Source organism: Cheilinus undulatus, linkage group 19 (assembly GCF_018320785.1).
Source record: "Cheilinus undulatus linkage group 19, ASM1832078v1, whole genome shotgun sequence".
Lineage (NCBI taxonomy): Eukaryota > Metazoa > Chordata > Actinopteri > Labriformes > Labridae > Cheilinus > Cheilinus undulatus.
In genome coordinates this window covers 32,361,490-32,387,689 of record NC_054883.1, presented here as the reverse complement: position 1 = coordinate 32,387,689, position 26,200 = coordinate 32,361,490, and the positions used below count along the sequence as shown (strand labels likewise).

The 26,200-nt window shown below is 38.8% G+C and overlaps 1 protein-coding gene across 2 annotated transcripts; it reads right to left on the bottom strand.

The window, feature by feature from the left end:
* Positions 1-606: 606 nt before the first annotated feature.
* Positions 607-25,294, bottom strand: LOC121527242 (NACHT, LRR and PYD domains-containing protein 1-like). 2 transcript variants are annotated; one of them, XM_041814102.1, is made up of 17 exons: positions 25,231-25,294; positions 23,413-23,530; positions 23,250-23,337; positions 22,139-22,362; positions 18,862-19,060; positions 17,743-17,913; positions 15,308-15,481; positions 14,031-14,204; positions 12,885-13,058; positions 10,872-10,921; positions 10,693-10,778; positions 10,457-10,500; positions 9,834-10,048; positions 2,595-2,860; positions 2,369-2,485; positions 2,091-2,232; positions 607-1,930 (listed from the first exon to the last, which is right to left on the bottom strand). In XM_041814102.1, the coding sequence occupies exons 2-17, from the start codon at positions 23,435-23,437 to the stop codon at positions 1,617-1,619; spliced, it is 2,463 nt and encodes an 820-aa protein (XP_041670036.1). In that variant the 5' UTR covers positions 23,438-23,530; positions 25,231-25,294; the 3' UTR covers positions 607-1,616. The 2 variants fall into 2 exon arrangements, with proteins under 2 accessions (XP_041670036.1, XP_041670037.1); XM_041814103.1 differs by having other exon boundaries at positions 23,250-23,322.
* Positions 25,295-26,200: the final 906 nt, after the last annotated feature.

Genomic DNA, 26,200 nt, shown 5'->3' with positions numbered 1-26,200 from the left:
CCTCTGTTTACTAACCCATTTGCTGGTCATTTGTACCACTATTCCATTCTTCCCCTGTATATTCCCCATCCTGAGCAGATTAAATTGAGCTGGAGCAAAAATGCTCATTGCCTGGTAAAAGCAAAATTCCTGATTCATCCTGCAGGCACAGCTCAGCTGTCAATCTTCAATGGGAAGCTGGGCCCTCTTCATTCTCCAGCAGCCAAAACACAAACTGGATCCCCAACGTACTGGGCTGACAGTAAGCAAAAACAAACAAACAAAATAAAATAAATAAAATATTTGATCCCAAAGGTACAAGGGTTCCCATTACTTATGAAAACTTTTTTCTATTAAAATGAACTTTTTCTCTTAAGTTTTTTTCTTCTTGTGTTTGACAAAAAGCAGACAAACTGGGGGAACTGGGAGATGGGATTTGGAGTGTTCTTTGTTGGAAGTTTGATTATTTTGTGTTTTCCTGAGTTTTGATGATACAAGGTTTTCCTTTGATTGTTTTCTTTGGTTCTGAGTGTTAAATGTCCGTCAGTGTAAGGGTTTGCATTTTTTTCATGTTTTCTTGAGAACTACTGTGACTGTAATTAAAGTGTAAAATAAAAATGCTTCACAGTACTTATCCAAACAATTGCTTTATTTCAAGCTGGAATAACTCAGGTTGAAGAGGAGCAGAGGAACTGCTTATAATGCACTCAGTCACTTTTCAATGAACATTTATAACTGGTTAACGTTGGGGGAGGTATAATGCTTTATGAAACCCAGGATTTATAAGATGCTCTAGTTTGTTACATGTTAAGTTATAATGCATTTCTATATAACAGCTTATAATCACTGCTCATAAACAGTCATAAATTATGAATGCTTGTAATTACTTATAAAAAGCTGTTAAAAGGCATTATTAGAGATTGGTTCATAGAAATATAACCAAAAATGTACCATAATATTTACTTTGAATTCCCAAAAAGCACCATTTTTTGTTCAAGTTTAAAGATAATTTATGTCTATCAAAACCCATTTTTAATTTCCTCATTTCAGAAGTGATCTCCAATAAAAACTAAATAATTTCCAGAGAAAAAAATATTTGTGTCATCAGCAAACAAAACACGCTTCAGTACTTTTGATACATTACATATGTAAGTAAAGTATAACATAAACAGTTTAGGGCCCAACACTGACCCCTGGGGGGGCACAAGCCATGTTCAAGCATGAAGAGAAACTATCACATAAACTTCACAACCTGTTGCCTGGTGCTCAAATACTGTCCCACCCAGTTCAAGACCACCCCTCTGATACTGTAAATGTCTAGTTTTTTTATTAATATGTTGTGATTTATTGTTTCAAATGCCTTTTAAATCTATGAATAAACCTAGTCCATATTTTTCTGATCTATGGTGTGAAATTAATGAAACTGTGAAAAACAAGAAATGGTTGGTACTGAAATAAAGAATTACTAAGACGGACAAAGTGTCAGCACAGGAATGTTTAAATATTGACCAACACTCTGCTGTGGAGGGAATATTTCATCCTCAAAATATAATTTTAAGGTTCCAACAAATGAGGTGTAACAGTAAAACAGTCAGCTCTTTACATCATCACATCATCCCACAGATCTTTCTTTGCTTTCATCTTAAGTTTAGCACTCTGCAAAGCACTGGATCCACCTGAAGAAGAGCAGTGATCAGGACTGATATGGCTACAGCTCCCTTTCTTCGCACTGAATCAATCACTGCCCGTGCTTTGTCTGCTTTGCCTGCTGGGCGTAAGGACTCCATCTCTTCATCTTGAATAACACCGTGCTCCAGGAGTCTATCAATAAGTTGGTTTAGAACAGGAACTGACACTCTATTTACAAACTCTGTCCTAACTGACAACAGGGTCTCTTCTGATAGAACCCTGCCCCCTGTCCCTGTCCCTGGCAGAGATTCCCTCCTTGAGCCTGGAAAATAACCACAGAAAAAGACCTTCGTTTAATACCTAATTTCTTCAGTTTTACAATTTTATCACTAAACAAATAATATTACATTAATTCTCACATCAGGTAATTCTTTGCAGGGTGGACTAAAGGACCCAAAGAGAGATGGATGGAGTCACATTACCTGTAAGAGGCACATAACGTCTCCAGACTTCTCTACTGTGTTGGTCCTGGATGATCAGAGTCAGTTCCTCTTGGTTTGGCGTGAGGAAAACTTCAAATGTTGAGAAAAAATTTGGTCCATGATTTGAGCGAAAGGTTGCTTGCTGGAGTAAGAAAAGCATAAAATTACCTACCAAGCTCTTATAGAAACATTCCAGCGTTTCTCTTCTATACATGAAACTGATTTCTTTCATGATTATGTCTGTGGTAAATCTGAATAAGTAGAGGAGATTATCCCACCAGTGGCTGTACTCTGAAGTCCTGAGGTTCACAGCAGACACTGTAATTTTGATCAACGCTGAGGTGACACTCAGAAGACATCCTTATTCTAGTTGCTCCTTCCTGCTGTTCAACAAGCTTCAGAGACAGCAAGAAATTAAATATTTTTCTCCTAAATCCCAATACAAAGCTTATGATCTGATTCAGAGACATTCATCATAAAAGCAGATATGATATTAAGGTTTACCTTATCCATGTCTATGTTAACTGGCACCAGAAACACATCAAGCACTTGATGTCTGATGTAGGGAGGTCGGAGGAACAGCAGGACTGCTCCAATTATTGGCTGGGAATTTTCCAGAAACCTTTTAAAAAAATTCCAGACCAGACCAAAGGCGGATAGGTGAGGTACGTTCACAACCACATGAGTGTCTGTGATCTCCAACGGCTCCAAGAAGCTCATCCCATCATCAGTGATATGGACAACAGACAAGCCTCCATCAACAAGCAGTCCTGGGACAGAAGAGAGCGGTTTTATTAGAGTATGTTACCACTGAGAGTCAGAATGTATCTGCTGATGTCAGCTCTGGAGAGTTTACATAATCATAACTGTAGAATCTCCTGGTTATCTTTGTTCTGAAGCTCTGTGTCATTGTGTAGGTACTGCACTCACTGTTTTATAAGGAAACATACAATTCAAGATAGTTTTTATTTAAAATGAATTTTGAGTTCATTTGAAATGAGCAAAAGAGAAATTAATAATAATAATAAGTTTATTTTTATAGCACCTTTAAAGAACAGCGAGGTCACAAAGTGCTTTACAAAAAGGTAAAAGAAACACAAGCAATTAATGCAAAGGTACAAAAAGAGAATACACAGTACACAAAAGGCCAGTAAAGGCCAGTAAAGGCCAGACCAAACAAGTAGGTATTAAGTTGCTTTTTAAAAGAATCAACTTTTTCTGCTGATCTTAAATTCAATGGAAGTGAGTTCCAAAGAGTTGGAGCAATGACCTTGAATGCACAGTCACCTTTAGTTTTTAGTCTGGAGTGTGGAACAACCAGCAGACCCTGATCAGAGGACTGAAGAGTCCTGCTGGGATTGTAAGGTTTTAGGAGCTCCATAATATAGGCTGGTGCCTGACCATGCAGGGCTTTAAAAGTAAACACAAGAATCTTAAAATGTATTCTGAAGTGTATGGGAAGCCAGTGGAGAGAATACAGAATTGGTGTGATGTGTGACCTTTTTGAAGACTTGGTAAGTAGTCTGGCTGCAGCGTTTTGTACTAATTGTAGATGATTTATAAATGTTTTACTAAGACAGGTGAAAAGTGAGTTGCAGTAGTCTAAACGGGAGGAAATGAAAGTGTGAATAACCATCTCCATCTGAGCTGTAGAAACAATGTGTCTGAGTTGTGCGATATTTCTTAGTTGGGAAAAACAAGAACGGACCAGATTATTGACATGTTGATCTAGAGATAGAGAGTGGCTAAATGAAACACCAAGATTACGAAGAACAGGTTTTACATAAGTAGACAGGGTACCAAGTTCCTCCAAAATCCCTGGCACTAAACCATCTGGGGCCGAGACAAGGACCTCTGTTTTGTCAGAGTAAAAACCGACACTTTAGTGTAATTTTGAGGTGTAAAAGATATATGAAGCTGGGTGTCATCTGCATAACAATGATAAGATATGTCTTTAAAACTGTTGATTAAGTGGCTGAGTGGGAGCAGGTACAAGGAAAATAATGTTGGGCCAAGGACTGAACCTTGGGGAACTCCACAGACCAGGGGGGAATTTGAAGAGCTGTGGCTGTTAACAGTGACTGAGAATGTTCTCTCTGACAGGTAAGAGGAAAGCCAATCAATGGCTGAGCCAGAAATGCCCACCCACTGCTTCAGCCTATCAACTAAAATAACATGATCCACAGTGTCAAAGGCTGCACTGAGATCCAATAAAACCAACACAGAACATTTACCTTCATCACAGCTGATCAGGAGGTCATTAAAAACTCTAAGAAGGGCTGATTCCGTTGAATGGGACTGACGAAAACCAGACTGAAACTTATCCAGGATGTTATGAGTGTCCAAGGCAGCTGTAAGTTGTTTGGCAACCACTTTTTCTAGACTTTTAGAAATAAAGGGTAGTTTTGAAATGGGCCTATAGTTTTGGGGCAGAGAGGGGTCCAGGTTTGTTTTTTTGAGAAGTGGTTGAATGGCAGCATGTTTAAAATATGAAGGAACGTGACCAGATTCTAATGATTTATTGACAATTGAAAGAATGTATGGGCCAATGGAATCTTTTGCAGATTTTAGTAGCTGGGTGGGCAGTATATCAAAGGGACTAGAGTAAATTTTCATAGTTCTAACCAGATTCTTTAGATCTTGTAGGGAGATGGGAGAGAACTTGTCCAGGATTGTTTGGTGAGGTGGGCAGGGAACAGCAGAAGAAAAAGATGGAGTGATTTGTGCTTGGATGTCATTGATCTTGCTAACAAAAAAGGAAAGAAATCTTTCACACTCATCATCAGAGGAAATTGGGGGGGTGGGTGATGGAGAAGAGACAACATTATTAATAGTTTCAAACAGGACTCTAGGATTATGTCTGTTCTGTGTTACAAGATTTGCAAAATACTTATCTCTGGCATCCTTAACCATACTATTAAATTCAGTTAAAAGCTCTTTTAGATGCTGATGGTGGACATAAAGACGGGTGGATTTCCACAACCGTTCTACTTTACGGCATGTTCGCTTAAAGGAGCGGATATTATCATTTAACCAGGGGGGCGGCTTTTTCGAAGGGGCCAGTCTGGATTTTAAGGGAGCAATTTCATCCAAAACAGAAAGACAGTGCTCATTAAAAGACTGTACTTGTGTGTCAATATCACCCAGTAATGTCAAATGGCAGGAATGAAAGGACGCAGAAAACTTTTCTGCAGTGAGATGATTAAGGATGCGAGATTTGATTTTTCGACGGCAGGGCAGAGTATCTAGGTTGAAGGACAGATCAAATAAGATACCATAATGTTCGGAGATAAAAAATTCCTCAGAAACAACAGAGTCAACTTTTAAACCAAATGTAAAGACAAGGTCTAGTGTATGACCTCTGACATGAGTAGGGCCTGTTACATGCTGGGTCAGATGAAATGACTCAGTAATGCTTAGAAAGTCAGAAGCAAACTTATCGGAGACCTCATCAATGTGAATGTTAAAATCAACAAAAAGTAAAAATCTGGGGAGTTTTAAGATGGAGGACAAAAAATCACTGAAATCAGTTAAAAAACAACTATTTGGGCCAGGTGGGCGGTAGACTAAAATGGCATAAAAGGGGTTAGAGTGGCCAATTTTAATCATTAGAAGTTCAAAAGAAGAAAATGACCCAGTGTTCACCAAACGGCAAGAAAAATTATTTTTAAACACAGCAGCAAGTCCTCCACCATGGCCAGAAGTTCTGGGCAAGCTTATGAAGGAGAAATCATGAGGGCATAACTCAATTAGGGGGGCATCTTCATTGGTCCTTTGCCAGGTTTCAGTTATAAACATGAAGTCTAGATTTTTGGATTGGATTATGTCATTGAGCAGAAATGATTTATTTGATATAGAGCGAGCATTCACCAGTGCAACCCTGAGAGGAGCTGAGGCATAGGGCACAGAAACGGGGGCAGGGTTTATAGGAATTAAGTTGTTCCTGTTACTACTATGAGGCAAAAAAGTTGGTGTTTAATATGGTTCATCAGGTCTTTCAGTAATTATCACAGGAATGGACAAAGGGGTGAGAGTAGATGACACTGGGCTTATATTAGAAGCAGATTGGGAAGTATGAGAGAATTGTTTGGGTGTGACAACACAAGGACCACATTTGGGAGGGTCAGTTTTTGGAGGAAGTAATGACTTGTGTAACCAGCAGAGGGGGGCGTGGCTAAATATATTTGTAGGTGACAGTGTAAGGGAAAGACTATTGGCCAATGAGGAGTGGGTATTCATAGAGGGGGCAGGAGCTGTCAAAAGTCATGCTTGTGTGGACATAGTATGGTAGAATATGTTTGATGACAACATTCGAGAACCTAGGTTGTTTGGGTGCAACCCATCTCCTCTGAAGAAAGCAGAGCGCAGCCAAAATAAATCAAAGTTCGCAATAAATGTAAAGTTTAGCACTCTACATTGAGAGTGAAGCCACTCATGCAGACTCAGGAGCCTGCTAAAGCTACCCACTCCCTGACCCAGCATAGGAATTGGGCCAGAAATGAAAATGATCCACTCACTGGCCTGCAGCAGTTTGAAGGGTTCAGAAAAATCCCTTTTTGTGAGTTCGGATTTTTGCCGACTGGTGTCATTCGTGCCGACGTGAACAACGACCTTCTTCACAGAGGGGTGGTCTGCAAGCAGGCCAGGGATGACACGAACTATGTCAGAGACAGCAGCTCCAGGAAAACAGAAAGTTACAGCCAGGTTTGACTTTATATTCCTTATAATGGAATCACCAATTATAATTGTGGACGGAGGCGGTGTCACCGGCTCCCAGGTTTGACACAGCACGCCAACGCCGACACACCTGATTGGAATGCCAATAAATTGATCTTGGTTGTAATGATATCTGTTGAAACTGTTATTGTGCTGTTATTTCACCCTTATTTCAATAAGGTCTTTTACTTGATGGCATTCATTTCCATTTTTAGAAGGGCTGAGCGATGTGGAAAAATAATCTTTTTTTTAACCCAATATTGCGAGTGTGATTTGATATGTGATTATTTCTGAAGTTCCTCATTTCATGTATTTTCCAACAAAAATAATCAATAATTTATTCTATACTACAGCCAACACAATATTAGATAAAACTAGGGCTGAACAATTTTGAAAAAATATCTAATTGCGATGATTTTGACTTATTTTGCAATTTTTGGATATGAACTGTTGTATTAAAGGGAATGATAATTTTATATAATTCTAATGTTTAACAAGAAAAACATACAAAAATGAAGAAAATAGATTTTTTGTACACTACTGTTAAAATATGCCACTTGAATGTTTGCATGGAATATAACGCACAACGTCTCTGCTGCAAAAAATGTTTTAAACTGGTATTTTGACACAAATTTCAGGTCAAAGAAATATTGCACCTTCTGCGGTTTGAAAACTGCAGCAGGCCATATTGCGATTTAATCTAATTTGTGATTAATTGCCCAGCCCTAATTTTTAGTGTTTGTCTGTGTGGAACCCAGAATGAGTACTTCCTATTTCAGTAGTGACTAATGTGGATACAAACAAACGAACAAACAATGAATCTCAATGATGTAAATGTCACCATAGAGCCCATAGTGCCACATATTACTCCTCTAAAACATTATGCTCCCAATATGCAGGCCTTATCGTGGTCAGTTCTCTAAATAATATGGGAGGTAAGGTCTTCAGTTACCAGGCCCCTCTCTTGTGGATTGATCTACTCATTAAAATCTGGGAGGCAGAAACCCTCTCTACCTTTAAGAGTAGGCTTAAGACCTTCCTTAATATTAAAATGTAGTTAGGGTTGGACCAGACCATGGTTGTGCTGCTTTGGGCTGAGACTGCTGGGGGTGGCGTTCTTAAGCCCACCTCAGACTGGACACATGAGATACACGTCTTTGCCGTGACATGGCTTTATTTTTAGTTAAAGCCATGACAAACAAAACAAACAGAGTAGAGTCAAGTCAAGTAGAGTAGGGCTAAGAAGGGCCGGTGGAAAAGAGCCATTTGTTTGCAGGTTAACAAGTCAGAGCTTTCAGACTGACTGTGATAGTGCTACGTCTCAAGCGTGGAGAAACTCGAGAATTGAGGTCTTGTCCATTTTTCTGTACAGTTATCAGTCTAGATAGACAGGAAAATGATAAAAAGAAATAGAGCCACATTTACCTTGTAAAAATATGTCAGTAGAATACGTTTGCAGTTTGTTTAGCCAGAAGCTAAAATGCGTCTGTTAAATAAAGTTGTTCCCTAAACTTCTAATACTTGTGAAGCAAGTTTTCACCCTGGTACAACATGTCACAGGAATGATAGACACAGTATGGGTACAAGTCTAGTTTGTGCTTTTCAGAGTAAAAGCCTGATTTAGCATTGTTTTGGGGGGAAAACTCCCTACATTTGTACAAAATGGTTTTGTTTATAAAAAAAAAACTCCTGGCACAGTTTCACTATACACTGAATTAAGTCACTTGTAGGAAGATTTACCGAGTTAAAACTCATGGAGAATGAGAGGGCTTTGACAGCAGAGAGAGACGCAATCAACATTCACCAAACTAGGGCGTACTGTTAAAATCAGGTCAGACGTGTGGCAAAACACGCTGCCACAGCAGTTAGGAACTCTCCATGGGAGTTACTAGGCTCTCATATCTTGTAGGTTTCTCTGTTTTTTTTTTTTGTGTTCATGGCAATACTTGCTTCTGGTAGTAACTGTGGCAAACATTAGAATAAAAAAATGAGTGTTATTTAGTCTCTCCTGCGATGCTGTAGAAACGTGCAAGGTGCACAAATCCAAGATGGCCGAGTCCAAAATGTGTCTATAATAAAGTGATTAAACACTCATTTAGACAGGTCAACTTACAAAGATTATGTTTCAGGTTAACCAAGTTTGATCAACTAACTGCTACAGGGCCGAATATTATACACTGTGCCTCTAACAGATCACTGTATGATAATTCCAACACGTTAATTTAAAGAGGGGGTATTATACTTTTCTGATTTTTAAAACATAAATATAAAGTCCCAATGTTGGCTGTCCATACTTCACTTATGCAAATTTTCAAACCGCAAGATAAACATATGTGGCAGTTATCTTGGAATTAGAGTGTAAACTGATGAAAACGGTTGGTTGGGAATCTCTCCAAGATCAAGAGATGAGATTTCGATGGAGCGAACTGATGAGGCCATCGCAATAGGATCTCCTGACTGGTTTGTCCGTTCTGCCGGCAAAGCGGAACAGACTGCCCCCACAAGGCCTTTTAACCATTTAGTAACACAGTAGTTAAACACTTACCAAACAGATATGTCCTGCTCTATCCTTCGCTGCTGCTGGTTTTCTTCCCCCTCTCTCTCCAAACTATCCAAACTATCAGGATCAGACTCCATACTCCAGACTCCACTCGCCATATTTTACTCAGTTGGACCGGTCCATTCAAAGTTTACAAGTACTAGCATAGCAATATAGCCACATTGGAGGGGGCGTGCACAAAACATTGAGTCCTGCTGCCGGCCAGCCTCCGGGAAAATCAGCCAACTGGAGGAAAGCAGGTCCGTGGGAGGGGGGCTCAAGAGACAGCACTGAAGCGTTTCAGATGGAGGTTAAAATAAGGGTTTTTCTGGACGCCAGTGTGAGAAACATGAGGAGTTTCTTGAGCTGTAAACCATGTGAAGCTACTACGTGGGTATCAGAGAGATGTCTAAAGCTTTGAAAAAAAGTATAATACCCCCACTTTAACATTTTCAGTGATACATCATTAAAGACAGCCTTTACTCTACCTTCCTTTGATTCACAGTGTGGGAGGTGGAGCTGACACACGGCTTCTTCAGGACACTGGATGTCAAACAGCGGCCCTGCGGCCATCTTGCCAGCTGATATGAGGACTTCCTCATCCCATTGGACAGTCTTGTACCGAAGCTCTACCTCCTTTGCCATAGAAAACATCAGCCCAGTCGAAGCACACTGAAACAAACCCTGACCAGGACACCTGAACCTGCAACAAATACAGTCTGAATTCATGCAACCCTTTCACACAGACACATCAGATGGAGGTACTTCTGAATTCTTCAAATATATGAGTTCTTCAATTGTATGTAATGACCTGCTGGTCACATGACCTGGTAACTTTCAAATCTACACTTTGTTTGATGTATTATCATATTTTTGTCACAGTAGCACTTAACTGCTTACAGTCTTACACAGGGCAGAGCTTTGCTTAAAACTCACCAAGTCATCAGTTCGTGATTTATTGATGTTTTTAACAGGCATAATTCCATTTAGTTCAAAGAAATTAAAATCCCCTCTACATTTTCAGATAGTCATATAATTGTCAGATGATGAACAGTGGGTTCTGAAACTGATGAACCATCAGTGAAGCTGGAAAAGCCTTGTGTAAGATTACCTGTATGTACAGTTGGTCTTTTCAGGTAAGAAGGATAATGGAGCCTGGAAATAAGAGAAGAAGAATGTTATTTAGTTACAAAAGCCTAACTTCTTAATTGTTTTATTAAAGTTTATCTGATTTATTTCTGAGTGATAGAATACTAAACTCAATGCTTTTGAAAAATGTGTTATCTCAGTAGTGAAATCTCAGTAATTTTAAATTCAAGTAGTTTCTGGCCAATGGATTATCCTCACCGTTCTATCATCAAGCAGATGAAAGTCTTCCTTCTCCTTTTTGACATTGAAGTCTCTTGATAGTGAGGAGTGTTGGGCTTTCAGAGCTGTTTGAAAAAGGTATGAAAAAACTTTAATGAGAAACAACAGCTGTTGGTATACAGTGTCTTGGAGGAAGGGATATATTGTTTCAAACTCACATATTTTTTTATCAGCTGTGATCCTCTTATCGAAGGGAAACTCCCCAAAGCTATTGATCCAGTTGGAAGAAAAGTTCTCTTAGTTAGCAAACTTTACAATCTTTTGCACATCATAATATCAAATTAATTACAATAGATTATATCTCCACTGTAAAGAATACAACCATCTGTTGAATCTCACAATTTGTGTCTGCACAAAAGAAAATAACCAATCAAACCAAATAGGACTTTAAAACTGTTGGAAAAAAATGGATTAAAAATCATAAATAACTTTAACTTGAATAACAACAAAAGTCAGCTTGAATTCAATGCTGGAAATCAATAATTACAATAAATAAAATCAGATAAATAATACAGGAGATTAGTTCAGAGCATCACTGATTTGTTTGCGTACCACTAAGCATTCCTCTGAGTCGTGCTATCGCTGCAGAATCCTAAGGCTTAAATCCCAGAGGTGTTCATTTGATCACTACTACAAGTGCCTCTGTGCCACTGCTCCTCAATTCCTCTTACTGGTTGATTTTTGAGCTCATGCAGTAGATTTAGAAAAGCTGGGATACTACCTATTAACAGAAATTTACCCCTCAAGTTAACCCTCTGAGCCCGAAGCTTTTTTTTAACCACTGTGACTCTCCTTGACTTTTTTGTCTTAAAATGCTTGTAAGACATCAACCCTGTGGTGCACAGTCAAGCTTTAAACATCCATTTTCTTCAGGATAACCTAGGCTTTAAGAATATGCATGCTGCAGTAATGTCACTGGAAACAAAAGACAAAACTAATCAGAAATTAAAACTCAAAGATTTTTAGTAACTAAACACAGTAAACAGTAAAAAAAGTTTTTTTGTACAAACTTGTTCTATGTCCTTGGGACCAAAATTTTTTTAAAATAAGCATTCTGTGACAAAAAATCTTCAAAATATTCACATTTTACAAAAAAAAAAAAAGTGCTTTAGGGAATTTAAGCCATCATTTACAGTAGGTCCTGTCTGCAGTGACTCTGAGGGCCATATATAAGCCTCTCTGTGTCTCTTTCCCCAATAATGAATCATTCAGGCTCCCTCCTCCAGTTTATGTCTGTGCACATGTGCTGTTTGGCAACACATGTCGTGACGACGAAACAGCCTGCCAGTGATTGACAAAGCCCAGTCACAATGCATTCTAAGATACAAACAGGTAATATGGCAGTGGGCTAAACCTGCTAGCTGCAAGAATGATCAAAAATGGATCGTAAATCAAAAGGTTTAAAATTGGAGTTACGTCTGATTTATGCTTCTGCGTCGCGTCAACGGTGTAGCTATGTGTAGCCCTCCGTGTCGACGTGGACCCCTAGGCCATAGCCTGACGCACACCTCCAAAAAATCCTAACTACACGTTGCGGCGACGAGGACCGCAAGGGCTGTGATTGGTCCGCTCAAAACGTCATTTCTGGCAGTTGGTTTTTCTGGTCTTTCTTCCTGCAACACTGCCATTTTTTAAAGTTTTTGTGGAGCGGTCAATGTTTCAACGATGGATCAAGTCGAAGAGAGAATAATTGAGGAGGTTAGTAAATATGACCACCTTTACAACTCGTCTTCAAAGCACTACAAGGACTGCCAAATGGCAAAAAACTCCTGGCAAGAAAGTTCCAGGGACACAGGGCTGGAGGTCATTGACTGCATGACACAGCCACATCCCCCTAGCGGCATGGCGGTGAATTGCAGAGCGATGCGTTCCCTCGACGCAGAACTCCGAATGGTCAACACCGTCGACACGATGTGGAAGCATAAATCAGGCTGTAATGGTTTGGAATTAATCGTTAAAGACCCTGAAAGTAAGCCAAGTTCCAGGCTTTCTGGAAAACATTCTATAAGAGCCGACATAGGTGTTTCAGAGGAATTAACGAGTGAAACTGATGGTTCAAAAGTTATTTAAATTGAATTACATGTGTCTCCTCTGTTTGTATACAACAGAACCAGTCTCAGAGGGTTTAACACCTTTCAAACAACATGAGCTGCCTTAACTCTTTCACTAACCTCAGAGACTCAAGTCTGCAGTGTGGACTCTGCACAAGGTCACTCAGAGGTTTCACTCCTGAATCCTGGAGCTTGTTTCCAATCAGCTCTAACTCTCTCAGATGGGAGGGGTTGGACCTCAGAGCTGAGGCCAGAGAAGAACAGCTGATCTTTGACAAACTGCATCCACTCAATCTGAAAAAAATCACATCAATGAAGATGGGATTGAGTTACTTGGGTGAACTGATGTCAAATTTATGAGATGAACTGTGAATGCCAAAATTTAAGGATAGAATGCCATTTATAGAAGGTCTTTGTCCTTTACTCATTGTTAATCAACATACGTTAAGCCTTGCACACACATTATCCACTCATCGACTGGGGAGACAAAAAAATCTCTGACCCCACCTTCCCCGAATTTATGTTCGTAATACTTAAAAAGCTGTCATGATCCTGGTCTCTAGTGTTTTCCTGTGTTTATTGTGTGTATTTTTATGTTTCTAGTGTGTTTAGTAAATGACCTTTTGTGTTTCATTATTTCTTTTATAGTTCTCGTGTGTGTGATTCCAGTTTTTTTTTTCCTGCCTCAGTTCCCTTCACTGTGATTACCCTCACTAGTTTCACCTGAGTCTCGTTTATCACACCTGTTGTCGCATGTCTTTTTACATGTTTCTCCTTGGTGTTACTCCTCGTGTTTTTCCTAGTGACTCGTGTGCATTTTCTTTGCTTTTTGGACTGTGAGTTTTGGTTTTCCTGGATTTATTTGAAGTAAGTTCTTTTGTTTGTTTTATTAAACCTTTTTGAGTTATTCGGCATGTGGGTCCTTCTTTTTGAGTTGTTTTTTACCCAAACCTGACAAAAGAGAGTTTAAAAAAATATAATTGAATTTTATTCTGTACTGGTTGAATATGTTTGTTGTTGAAACAGTATTTTGCTCTTCTTGGATGGGTCAAGTTTGGAAAAAAGACCTCTGATCTCAATTTCGGTAAATCTTTCTAACTGAAAATGTAATTTCAAAAACATCTATGTCAGATACATTAAATTCAGCAGAGAAAAAAAAAACATACTGCAGAATCATCAAATAATCTGATACTTTGATCGAAACACACTGACAATAATAACAAAATAAAGAAGGAAAGATACATCAAAGTGACCAGAATATCTAACCTCAGAGTCTCCAGTTTGCAGTTTGGACTCTGCAGATAATCACACAGAAACTCCACTCCGGCATCCTGGAGCTCGTTGAAGTTCAGGTCCAACTCTCTCAGATGTGAAGGGTTGGACCTCAGAGCTGAGGCCAGAGAAGAACAGCACAGCTCTGACAAACCACATACACTCAATCTGGAAAAAAAAAATGTCAATGTTGGTGGGATTGAGTCATATTGTACATTTTGTTGACTATATCTGTCTTCTTTCTAAAGGAAACACTAGACTAAGACTAGCCAAAAATATATCTATGGTGACTAAAACTGAAAAAAGTAAGTTTAGTTTTCATCAAGATTACTAAAACTAGACTAAAATGTTTTTGTTGGACATTCAAAATCCATGACATTTCTCCACTGTGGGTCAATCTGTCAAAATACATGCATCTGTAGCTATTCTGCCTCTCAGCTGTAGAAAGCAGGGATCCCAGGTTTGGCAGGGTGCATAGAACACGCAACCATGGTTTGGTACCAGAGTAAGGCAAGAGCACAAACTCTTGGATTACCGGTAAAAACTAAAATGTAAGGACTTTTAATGGACTAAAACTAGAGTACAATGTTTTTGAATGTCCGTTGACTAAAACTAGTCTAAAACTATAAAGGGTAGAAATGACTAAAATATGGCAAACTAAAAGGCTTTAAATCTAAAGACTAAGACTGAGACTAAAATTGAAACTTACAGTCAAAATTAGCACTGTAAGTGCACATTGATGAGTTAATGAACAGCAACATTTAAGGATAAACACAATTTATAGACCAAGTGTCTATGTCTTTAGTCATTGTCAGTCACCTTACTATAAGCTTACCACGCACATTATCCACTCAACTGAGTTGACAAAAAAGCTCTGAAACTTTCTTTTCTTGGAACAATTTACAGTCTGATTTTGAACTAAAATAAATCTCACCCTGAATTGATTGCAACTCTACTCAGATATACATTTTTTGAAACTGGTCATTGAATTTGAAACTTTTATGGCTTCAGTTTGTTTTGTTGTTGAAACAGTATTTTACGCTTCTCAGAAGGCTCTTCATTAAAAATATGGCCTCTGATCTGATGCCAGTGGGGCTACTCTAACTGAATATTTAATCTGAAAAATATCCATTTTAGTTAAATTAATTTCAGCACAGATTAAAATCGTATTGCGGAATCAACCAAATGATCTGATTCTTTTATTGAAACACACTGACACTTGTAACTAAAAAAAAAAGGGAAGATGAAATGAAGTGACAAGAGTTTCAGACCTCAAAATCTCCAGTTTGCAGTTTGGACTCTGCAGAAAATCACCAAGCAGCTTCACTCCTGAGTCCTTTAGCATGTTGACACTGAGATCAAGCTCTCTTAGATGGGAGGGATTAGATTTCAGAGAAGAGGCTATGGATGCACAGCTGGACTCTGACAAAATGCATCTTCCTAATCTGAACAATAAAAACAAACAAAAAAACAAAACATAAATAAAGCTGAGATTGAATTATTTAGTTGAACGTGATGTTGTCAGTAAGCGCACATTTATAAAATAGTAAACTGTGAATGCCAGCTTTTAAGGATAGAATACAATTTGTAGACTAAGTGCCTTTTATGCATTGTTAGTCACCCTCCATACTAGGGGTGTAAAGGTATGTGCATTCGTACTGTACCCATTTGGTACGGGCCTCTCTGTACGGTACAGACATGTACTGAAGGGATACATGTGGAACAGGAAACCAGAGAACAACGCACTGTCACACTGTCCTAACCACACAACCACAGCGAACGCCAGCAAAAGCCTGAATATTCCCAGATAACAGTGTCCTGTTAAGAACACTTTGTTTCCCAGTAAAATACAACAGTGGACAAAAACAACAACAGTAGCGCTGAAATTATTCAGCAGGTGTGTCGCTGACAGCACGTCGTCCAACGGACCAATCAAAGCGTTTAAAAAGGCACCACTCAAACAAGAACGTAACTGTAACAAGGAGGAACAACATAAAGTCTCACCAGCCATAATTTTAGATCTTTTTATTATACCACTAGTGTTCTGGTTTTGTGAATCAAATTAATTCTAAATGGGTACCTTCAACTGTCAGCCTTGGAGGAGGAGGAGAGGAGACTCCATCATGTATATATGTTTTAAAGTGTAATTAAAAAAACTCACTCAGGGGAGAATGACATCTGTCTATAAGCTGGCAGATAAAGTACCTGCATTCAAAGCCAAACTGGAACTGTGGAGATGGCGAGCAAACAGAAGGACATTTGACAAGTTTCATCATTAGCAGGGGTTTTGGGTGAGACTAAGCCTTGACTTTCATTCTCCCAGCTGATGCAGGATCACCTATCTTTGCTTTTAAATAAGTTTGCTCGTTACCACCAAGAACAAAAGACCCACCAAGTGCAGAGACATGGATCCACGACCCATTTATAAACATATCAGGTGTAACAAGCCCGTCCGTGCAGGACGAAGAGCACCTGCTGGATATTGGTGGCCTTAAAAGTATGTGGGAGACAGCAACTCTAGCAGGATTCTGAACAAAAATCAAGGCAGAATATCCTGCCTTGATTTTTGTTCTGGTTGACAGCAACCAGAACAAAGTTAAGAAGCAGACTGGACATAAGGAACACACTTTGGGTGTCATTGTCTCCCACTGGGACCGTTTCATTGCAGAGAAACAAGCTCAGGGCCCCCACTAAGTCAGCATTACAGTGAGATGTATTTCTCTGCACTTTGTTTTTATGCCATTTTTTATTAATCATTTTATTATTTCGTATTTATCCCCTACTTGTTGATGGTCGGCCCATGAAAATGTTGTTTGCCCATCCATGGCTTTGGGGACCACTGAAGTAGAGCTTGAATCCCGTTTTGGTGTAACCATTTGGCCAGTGAATTCTGCTTATTATTCTAACCACAACAGCCGGTTCACTCTGCACCATTTCAGGTCATGATGGAATTTCCAGGTCATTAATCAAAGCAATCATATCCTCCTAAAAAAAATTTAAACCTTCATCTTTAGTTTGTCATTAGCAACATACATTATTCCCTAAAATCTCAAAGTAGCCAAAGTCATTACTTTATTTAAATCAGACAACTCTGGATCATTTTCCCAATTTCTGTATTGTCTTGTTCTTCTAAAATCCTTTAAAAGCTGGTATATAAAAGATTATTGAATCACCTAGACACAAAATAATCTTTATTATCACTAATTTGGCTTTTGGAAAAATCTTTCAACTTATTTAGTAGAGGTGTTCCAACACCATTTTTTCCTTCCTGTTACCGATTTCAATTCGATGGTTTAAAAAGGATAAAAAAATGTTCACTATCGGGTTTACTGGTGTGGATTCACTCTTTAAAGTCTTGAAAAGATACCAGGCTCACAAAAAATGTGGCAATAAGGTATTAAAAAGCATGGATAGCATCAATAGGAAGGCACAACAGCTAGATTCAATGGGAAAAAGAAGTATGAGGCAACCATTTCACCTTATGTCTCCTGGGTGTGGTTTTTATACAAGCGACTTATAGGCTTCTACCCTCACCATCACACGTTTCTTGTTTCTTATGTGTTTTTAAATGTCCCCTGTACTCCATGTGTGTGTGAAAATTTTTTTAAATTATCTAAAGGATGTGGGTTATAGAAAATACTGTACATGAAAACAACAGTGAATATATTTCATATACTGGCTCATAAGATATAGTGAGTAAGCTGACCTCAGAATCTCCAGTCTACAGTTTGGACTCTCCAGTCCAGAACACAGCATCTTCACTCCTGAATCAGCGATAGGGGACCACAGCTCCAGCTCTCTCAGACGGGAGGGGTCGGACTTCAGAGCTGAGGCTATGACTTCACAGTGAGCCTCTGAGAGCATCCAGACAGAAATCCTGTTTTGACATATAATACCTAAGATTACTTGAAAAAGAGGGCACAAAGTATTTATGTAGTGCATTTGACTATTAACTGAAGTGGGCCAGTGCTGCTGGGACACAAGTCAGGGTCTGATCAACCCTGGCTGGGTCGCCTGAGTGAGGGTGTATGATGTTGTGATACCTGAAACACCAATGACCTCAAGATACATCGCTGATGATGTGTCCCATCTATGGATGTATCTTCACACCAACTGTGTGACACCCTCTGTCCTGGATTACATTTGAATCACACATTAATGGTATTTGTGTCATTGTTTAACCCTTAAGAGAAACTAGGGACATTTTGTACTCTCACTCAGTATTTTTTAAATTTGCAAGCCATTTTGGCTGTGTTGAATAAATATAACTCAAATTTGCTAGAGGATGTTTTTTTCAGAATTGTCTTCTCAGCTCCTTAAATTAGCCTTAAAGGGCTAAGCTATACAAAAACTGACACATTTGTCCCTAAAGACAAAAATGTCCCATTGAAAATGCCATTGTTGATCCCACATTTATCTTAACATATACTAATGCATTCCTTTATGTTAAGATTTCATTTTGACTACTAGCTTTCAATTTTTAATTTTTATTTTTTGCCCATCAGATGGCACTACTTTTTTCCCATTCAAAGCATGCAGTAAAATTTCACACTTTTTACTGTTTTCTGCAAGGGTGCCTTGCTACTAAAATGGTAAGTGTGCACTGTTATTGATGTTGGATAATGGTGTGTGTAAAAGAAAAATGTGTGTTTGTATTTCAATTGAGTTTTTGTGACTTTGTTCTATTAAAAACAGTAGACTTGTGTAAACATACTGGCCTTTAAATGGTTAAAATCCCAAAAACTAAAAAATGTACCACCAATTCAATATAAGATCTTGTTTGCAAATGAAACCGATTTATAATACTTATCACATCCGGACTTACACAGCCTTCTTGCAGCTCCTCACAGCTGGAATCAGTCTTAGTCGTCCCTCCTCTAATGTGTTGTACTTCTCCAGGTCCAACTCATCTGGAACCTCCTCTGACATGAGCAGCATGTAGGCCAGAGCAGAGCACTGGATCTCAAAGAGTTTCTGCTTTGACCTGTCCTCTGACCTCGGGATCTCTTGGATCTCCTGGTATACTGAGAGATCATTCATTTCCATTAATTTTTTTTAACATTGACACACAGTAACATTGATGCTGCGGCATTTAATCATGCACAGGTCTCAGACAAATTGCAGGAAGTGTTTATAGCAAAGTGCTAATTTTCACTACCCATCCACATTGAGCTTTTAGAGGTTAAAGATAACGGAAAAAGAAAGAACACAGTGGGTCGCAAAAACAGTAAAGTCGAAATATACAAGACAGATAAAATACAAAAATCAGAAGGTTCTATTGGAAATGGTTCCTTTAGATTAACAGATGTGTAAGCACTTGTTTTATGTGAGGGAACTGTATAGTTGCTCCTTCAGCCATGATTTAATACTTTTGTTAAATCTTTAAAAGTATGCTGCATTTTCAGCTCAGTTCCACACTTTAGCTCCTGTAACAGAGAAGACTGATTGTCTGAATACAGCGCGGCTTTTGCAAATTTTCCAGATTGTTATAACAATGGTGAAAATCAAGATCAACAACATTACTGGAAATGGTTCCTTGCACATTTATGGTAAAATAAATAAATAAAAATTAAAATGAACACACACTATTGAGTATTTACTTACATGAAAAAGTTATATAGATACAAAATATTCATTTTACAAGACAAGTGGAAAAGTTGTCAGTATGACCTCTTTTTGAGGCAAGACATGACAAGCTTCTGAATACTCTGTAAGTAATGGTCATCCCCCCAGTTTTATGTAAAATAGGAACTTATTTATGCCTGTTAAATTCAATGAAACTGATGTAAAACTGACTTAAATCACTTGTCTTTCACTATTTACACTACAGTGAAAAAAAGTATCTGCCTCCTTTCTGATTCCTGATTAGTTTGCATATTTATCACACTTAAATGTTACAGATCATCAAACCATTTTTAATATCTCACAAAGACAAGTAAATACAAAATGCAGTTTCTAAATGATGATTTTATTTATTAACAGGAAAACAATCCGAACCTATCTGGCCCTGTGTGAAAAAGTAATTGCCCCCTGAACCTAATAACTGGTTGTGCTGGTTGTAACTCAGTCATATTGGAGGGTTTTCAAGCATGAACTGCACGTTTAAGGTCACTTCACAGCATCTCAATTGGATTTAAGTCAGGACTTTGAAATTACTTTTTCAGACAGGGCCAGATAGGTTTGGATATTTTTCCCTTAATAAATAAAATCATCATTTAGACACTGTCTTTTGTTTTTACTTGGGTTGTCTCTGTGAGATATTAAAACTGGTTTGGTAATCAGAAACATTTAAGTGTGATAAATATCCAAAAAAATCAGGAATCAGAAAGGGGGCAAATACTTTTTCATGGAACTGTATGTCTTTGCATAATGTTTAACTGTTTATGTTGTTTGGTCTTCATGTGTTGTCTAATTTTATATATATTTTCATTATGTACATGCACATTTTTTATATGTATACCATCAAACTGCCAAGGACTACGGATGGAAATTAGCCAAGGGCTACACTCTTGCACATTTACAAGTCCATGCTCATTAATGTACACTGTCCCAATAGGTAGATAAAAATATAATAAATAAATAAATACATAATATGTGAAAAGATAGAAACTAAATAAGAAGCCCTGGGTGAGGGATCAAATTCTGCCTGTGAGATGGATTAAATGCATATTTTTAATCATCCCCAGATTCTTGTCTCCTAAAGAAAGGGTGCTCAGTGAAGAAATTCCTGACCATTACTATTGGCCCCCACGGGCCAAATGTGCAGACCAATGGGAGACAAAAAGCCAGAATTTCACCAGGGTTGTCAAGTGGGATCACCCCCTTTGCAAATGTTTGTTTCACTTAGTCCCACGACACCTCCAGAGAGCTGAACAGTGATCTCCAGAGTCCCAGAGCCACCCCCATCCATGTCAGCTTCCACCACCCAACACAGAGATATTCTCTACATTACTTGTGTATTTGGGGGGTGGGTGGCTAGGCTTGGGGGAGCATTAAGTGTGAGTGATTGTGAGTGTGTGTGTGGAGTGGGTGTCTTTACGTTTAAATGTTTCTGTATTGTGTTTTGGATTTATCTCTAATTATGATTTTGTACTACTGATGAATGTATTTGTTTTGTAAGGACCCCCTTGAAAATGAGATGATGCATCTCAAGGGGCTATCCTTGAAATAAATAAACAAACAAATTACTTAACATATCATAACTCAAACCGCATCGCCACTTCCAACAGACTCAGGCTCCATACATGCAAGTTCCAGATAGTGACAATACTGATACTGCCTGTGCTAATACCACTCATAATTGCAACTACAAAAAGACTACAGAAATTACACATGAAACTATTAAAAAAAATAAATTAAAAAAAACATAAAATGTGAAATACCGGAAGAGAGAGAGCTTAGCAGTAGGGTGGGGGAGGCAGAGCTTAAGGAGAGGGGCCCTGACTGGGGCAACCACTCACCCTTCCAGGTGTGGCTTGTGGCTCTACCTACCCCTACTCCCTCATTTACATGAGGGAAAAAGAAATGAGGAGAGCAGATTATGATAAAAATAAATGAACAGAGTTGTTAAGGGCTTTGGTCGTACTTTATTTTTGCCCCAAGCCAGCATTATTTCATCCTCATCCAACTCCACTGACTGGCCCAAACTGCTTCATCTGACATCTCCTTAGTTGTCTCTCGAAACCTCTGTCCTTGCAATCCCAGCTCTCTTAGCAATAAATCAGCTGAGCTTGCTGCAAATCCTCTACATCCCACTTCTACTGGACGAGTCCTAACTTTCCATCGTTGCTGTTCAGCTTCTGCCCCCAAATCTGCATATCTAAGCTTTAGCCTTTCATAAGCTGCCTCCACAGAATCCTCCTATTAAAGCATCAGTTCTATAAAATAAACTATACTTATATCATAAAATAAAATAAAATAACTAACAGGCATCAAACTAGTGCAAACTATATCCTGTGGCACGACAAGTTTTCTTCCCAAATCTGAAAAATGAACGATTCACATGGAGTTTATCAAAATAATTTATGTTTCTCCTTATGGAACAATTATTTTTAGTTCTGCTGAAATGGTGATGACAGAATCAGACAGGTGTTCAGTCTTACTTTGTTGAAGGCTGCTCTGACCAGCTGTCTCCAGTCTTCTGGATCTTTTTCCACACTGGGGACAGGCAAACTCTCCTGATGAACCATGGTGGTACCATTGTTTGGTGATACACTGTCCGCAGAACCAGTGTCCACAGCTGGTAGAGAATGGATCCTCCAGGATGCCCAAACAGGCAGCACAGTGGGACGGCTGCTTCTTCGTACTGTAACTCATCTTCCTCTCTCTGTAAAGAGATGTCCTTATTACTAAACTGACTGTTGACTGATGGTGAAAGTATCAAGAATCTAAAAATACAATGTAAACACAGATACACACAGAGACAAGTCCAGTGTTCTTAAAGAAGTAGTGAACACTTTAACATTTATTTTCAGCTGTAAACTAAAGTATCTGACTGAACTAGACACATCAATGCTGGCGTTATTTCTGGCATGTGCACCTTTTATTATTTGCAACCGGTAAAAATCTGCATTTTATGACTTTTAATTAGCTCAAACGGACATCTGCTTTGAAAATTCTTTTATTAAAAGGTAGGTAGAGGTAGAAACCGACCATCGGTAGGTTTATACTATTTCCTACTATATAAGGGTAGTTGTTACTGCCTCTAGCTGACGTTGCCATTCAGAGACCATGGTTACCACACCCCTTTATGCTGATTTTTTTTAAAGGTGTGTGCCTGTCAACCATACTAATAAAACCAGCATAAAAATATTTCCAAGCACACTCAACATCATCAACAAGACTGAGTTTTTCCCAATCAAAAGCGCCAAGGTCATGAAAAAAGTCTGTTCCAAAAAATGTTGAATATTTATTTTTCTTATGATACGTGGCTTGGCTTTTGAATTTTTGCATTTCTTACTGTTGCAATGACACAGTGATCATGAATATCATTGGCAAAAATAGACACGGGAGAGTTCTCATGTAGGACATTGGTTAAAATAATATCAATTAATGATGACATCAGTACATTTCAGATTTGGTCAGGTTTGTTAATCAACAATCTGGAAAAGATTTAATGAGCCATCAAATTAAATCAGATTACAGCTTTACTAGGTGGCTGACAGACACTATGAGGAATCAACAGAGGGAAAATGACTCAGAAAGATGACTTACTTTATATCTGAGGGTCCAGGTTCTTTAAATAACTTCAGTGGAGGATCCATCCTCTTGGAACTTTTCCATCTGTCTTTTAGAACCACATCTGCAAAAATCAACATCAGAGAAGAAATATGCAGTATGAAAATAGAGGTGAAAAGGTGTTAGATATTTCTCTTACGTCTTGTCTTGGAGTCCGGGTCCATGTTTGAAGACTAGAGATTCCTCTTTGGAAGAGTAGATCTTCACAGACACACAGCTGGGAACAAGAGATTCTGCTCTGTCTGCTGGATGTACATCTGCAAACAGCAACATGGTTTATATTATGGTTTACATTATGGATCCCAGTGGTGTGAACACGATAATTCATTCAACAAAGCCTCAGTCAAATACCAATCTTGCGATTTCAGAGTGTGTGTAACGGCTGTGTCGTGGCTGCATGTGTACACACCAAGCGCAAGTAAAATTATTCTGACAAGTATATTAACTGTAAAGTCAATGTAAAGACGCAAGCAAACACCGATTTGCCTCGGGCTTCACGAATCAGGTGAATTTTCGGCACGTGTCGTGCGAACTGAGCCAGTAATTCGCACGAATGACGTGAATTTGGGCCTTGTTCAACGCACCATTCGCGTCATCGCGTATTCACGAGAGTTGAAAAATCGGAGCAATCGTGCCATGTGATGGCCAATCAGCATGAAGATCCTCCGCTGACATCCCCGGAGGTCTCCGGAAGAGGACTGGCCCGGGAGGAAGTGGCCCTATTTTTTCCTCCTTCATTGGATGAATTAGAAATTAACAAGAAGAAAGGGAAAGTTTCACAACAGCCACTTTGATTGCAATGACAGCAATGGTGGAATGATACAAGAATACAAACTGAGATATAAGAAAGAACAAGAATACAAATAAAATAAAAAACAGGTATCCAAACCATCATATAAGCGCACACTTAAGCAAAGGCATGACGTGTTAGAATAACAGGGATTTTGATATAGAGTTGTACAGCTTTACAGGTTTTCTATTTTTTTTCTAGACATTTCAATGATTTAAAGTAGTGGGTGAAATCAAAGATAAAGGCAGAGAAAGAGTGGTTGCAGCTTTTCCATTTACAGGTATGGTTATGATATTTACCCAGTATTATAACAAGATTAACCAAATCTGAGATATTTGCATTTAAATCCTCCATGTAGTAGATTATGCTGTTAAAAGTGATAGAGGGTATGTCATCAATTTTCATCAGACCAGAACAATTTAATTTGAGGACAATGGAAAAATAAATGATCAATGGTTTCTATCTCTAATGAACAAAATGTACAAAAGTCCACCTTAAAGTTAAATCTCTTGTTCAAAAAATAGCTGACAGGGTAAATGAGGACATGGAGACACGTTTGGTTTCTTTTTTCTTTTGAACCAGGCTATAAACTAGTTTATTTCTTGTGTACAAAACGTCTGTTCAACAGATGTCCAAGGTGACTTCGGGTGTTGGTGTTTCCTTCAGCCAGCCCTCTGCACTTCCGCATTGGCTTCTTTTTTTTTAAGGACCGGATGTTGCCGCTTGGATTTGACGCGCGAATCAATAAACATCAAGCACGCGCGTGCAGTTCATTCCAAATAAAGCGATCGTTCGCGCTAGATGTGAACCAGAGCAATCCCTGCAAGCTAAGACCACGAGCACAAAGCGGAAACCGGTTTCTCTTGGGTCACAATCAGTCAGAAACTCGCGCGAACAAATTTACTCGCGCTTGGTGTGAACACATCAGAACTCTTTATATTCATGCATCTGCCAATTCTTTCAAACGCTGTCTGTCGGGTTCACCGGAATAAACAGACTTTTTTCACCCCTTTCCCTGTTTCAGCTCACGTTCACTGGTCGCCAGTATGTTTGAGAAACAAAGTTAAGATTTCACTGACTGGTTTTAAAGCACAGCACTGATTATTAAAGGTCTGACCAACTTCTGCTTTTATCTCTAACTGCTGATGTGATTTTATTTACACTCACCCAACACAAGCCTTCAGTTTAATGCTCAGTTTAGTGGATTCAACCCGGAGCTGAACGTTTCTTCCTGTTGTTTGAGAACATTTGAAGCCGCCTGGTTAAAGTTGCTCCTCCCTGTAGTAAACAGTTGAGCCCTCTCTCTCTCTCTCTCTGAATGGTGTGTGCTATGGTTGAGAGAGTGTGGAGCTCTGGGTGAGTGTTAACTTTCCTAACTTTTTCTGTCTTTGTGTGCTGTTTTTGGCACTTGTTATTGCTAGTTTGTGTACAGAGTTCATGTTTTAAGTTTGGTTGTGGGGTTTTTTGTTGTGTTTGGTGCTTTTTTTGTCTCTGCACACAATCTCCTCCCTAAATCCCGAGCCCTTAAAAGAAACCCTGCATGATCAGGGTTAGGGTTAGATATTTGTATCTCTCATATTTACAGTATATTGCACTGAAAAACTCACTATATATCTTAATTTTCAGGGGTTTTCCTGGCTTAAATTGAGACAGAGGTAGCACCAGTCTGATCACGTGCACTGGGACCTTTCTAGGAGGTTCAGGGGTATGCTCCTCTGGGAGAAAACAAATTGTATATTTCAAAGTTAAATACGTTAAACTAGTGTACTTTGAGAGCAAAAATATGGGGCCAAATCTGATAAAGGTTTTGGATGATACCAATTTTGTCTTTAAAAAAGTTTTATCCAAATCAGAAAGTTTTTTTGTTACGCTTTATTTAATGGATGTTCATTTTAGGTCCATCACTAACTGTTCCCAAACTGAAACACTGATCATGTAGGTCAGTGGTTCCCAACTTTTTCTGTCAGGCCCCCCTTTGGCAGGTGAAAATTTTCAGGGCCCCCTACCCCTCACCTTATATTCAGCATGTAAATGTACGACTAGCATACCATCATTCACAATTCACCTTTTTTATGGAATTTACCACAACATAAAACCTAAAAATTTTGAGTTTTAAAATTCTAAGTCTTTGAAGCTG

What these genes read in the sequence shown, in the direction of transcription:
- LOC121527242 (XM_041814102.1), bottom strand. Translation starts at nt 23,437, where the DNA reads ATGGACCCGGACTCCAAGACAAGAC. An exon ending in CCTGGACCCTCAGATATAAA is followed by an intron (nt 22,363 to 23,249) that starts GTAAGTCATCTT and finishes ATCTCTTTACAG; the next exon opens with AGAGAGGAAGATGAGTTACA. An exon ending in ACTTCAGAGTACAGCCACTG is followed by an intron (nt 2,233 to 2,368) that starts GTGGGATAATCT and finishes TTCTTACTCCAG; the next exon opens with CAAGCAACCTTTCGCTCAAA.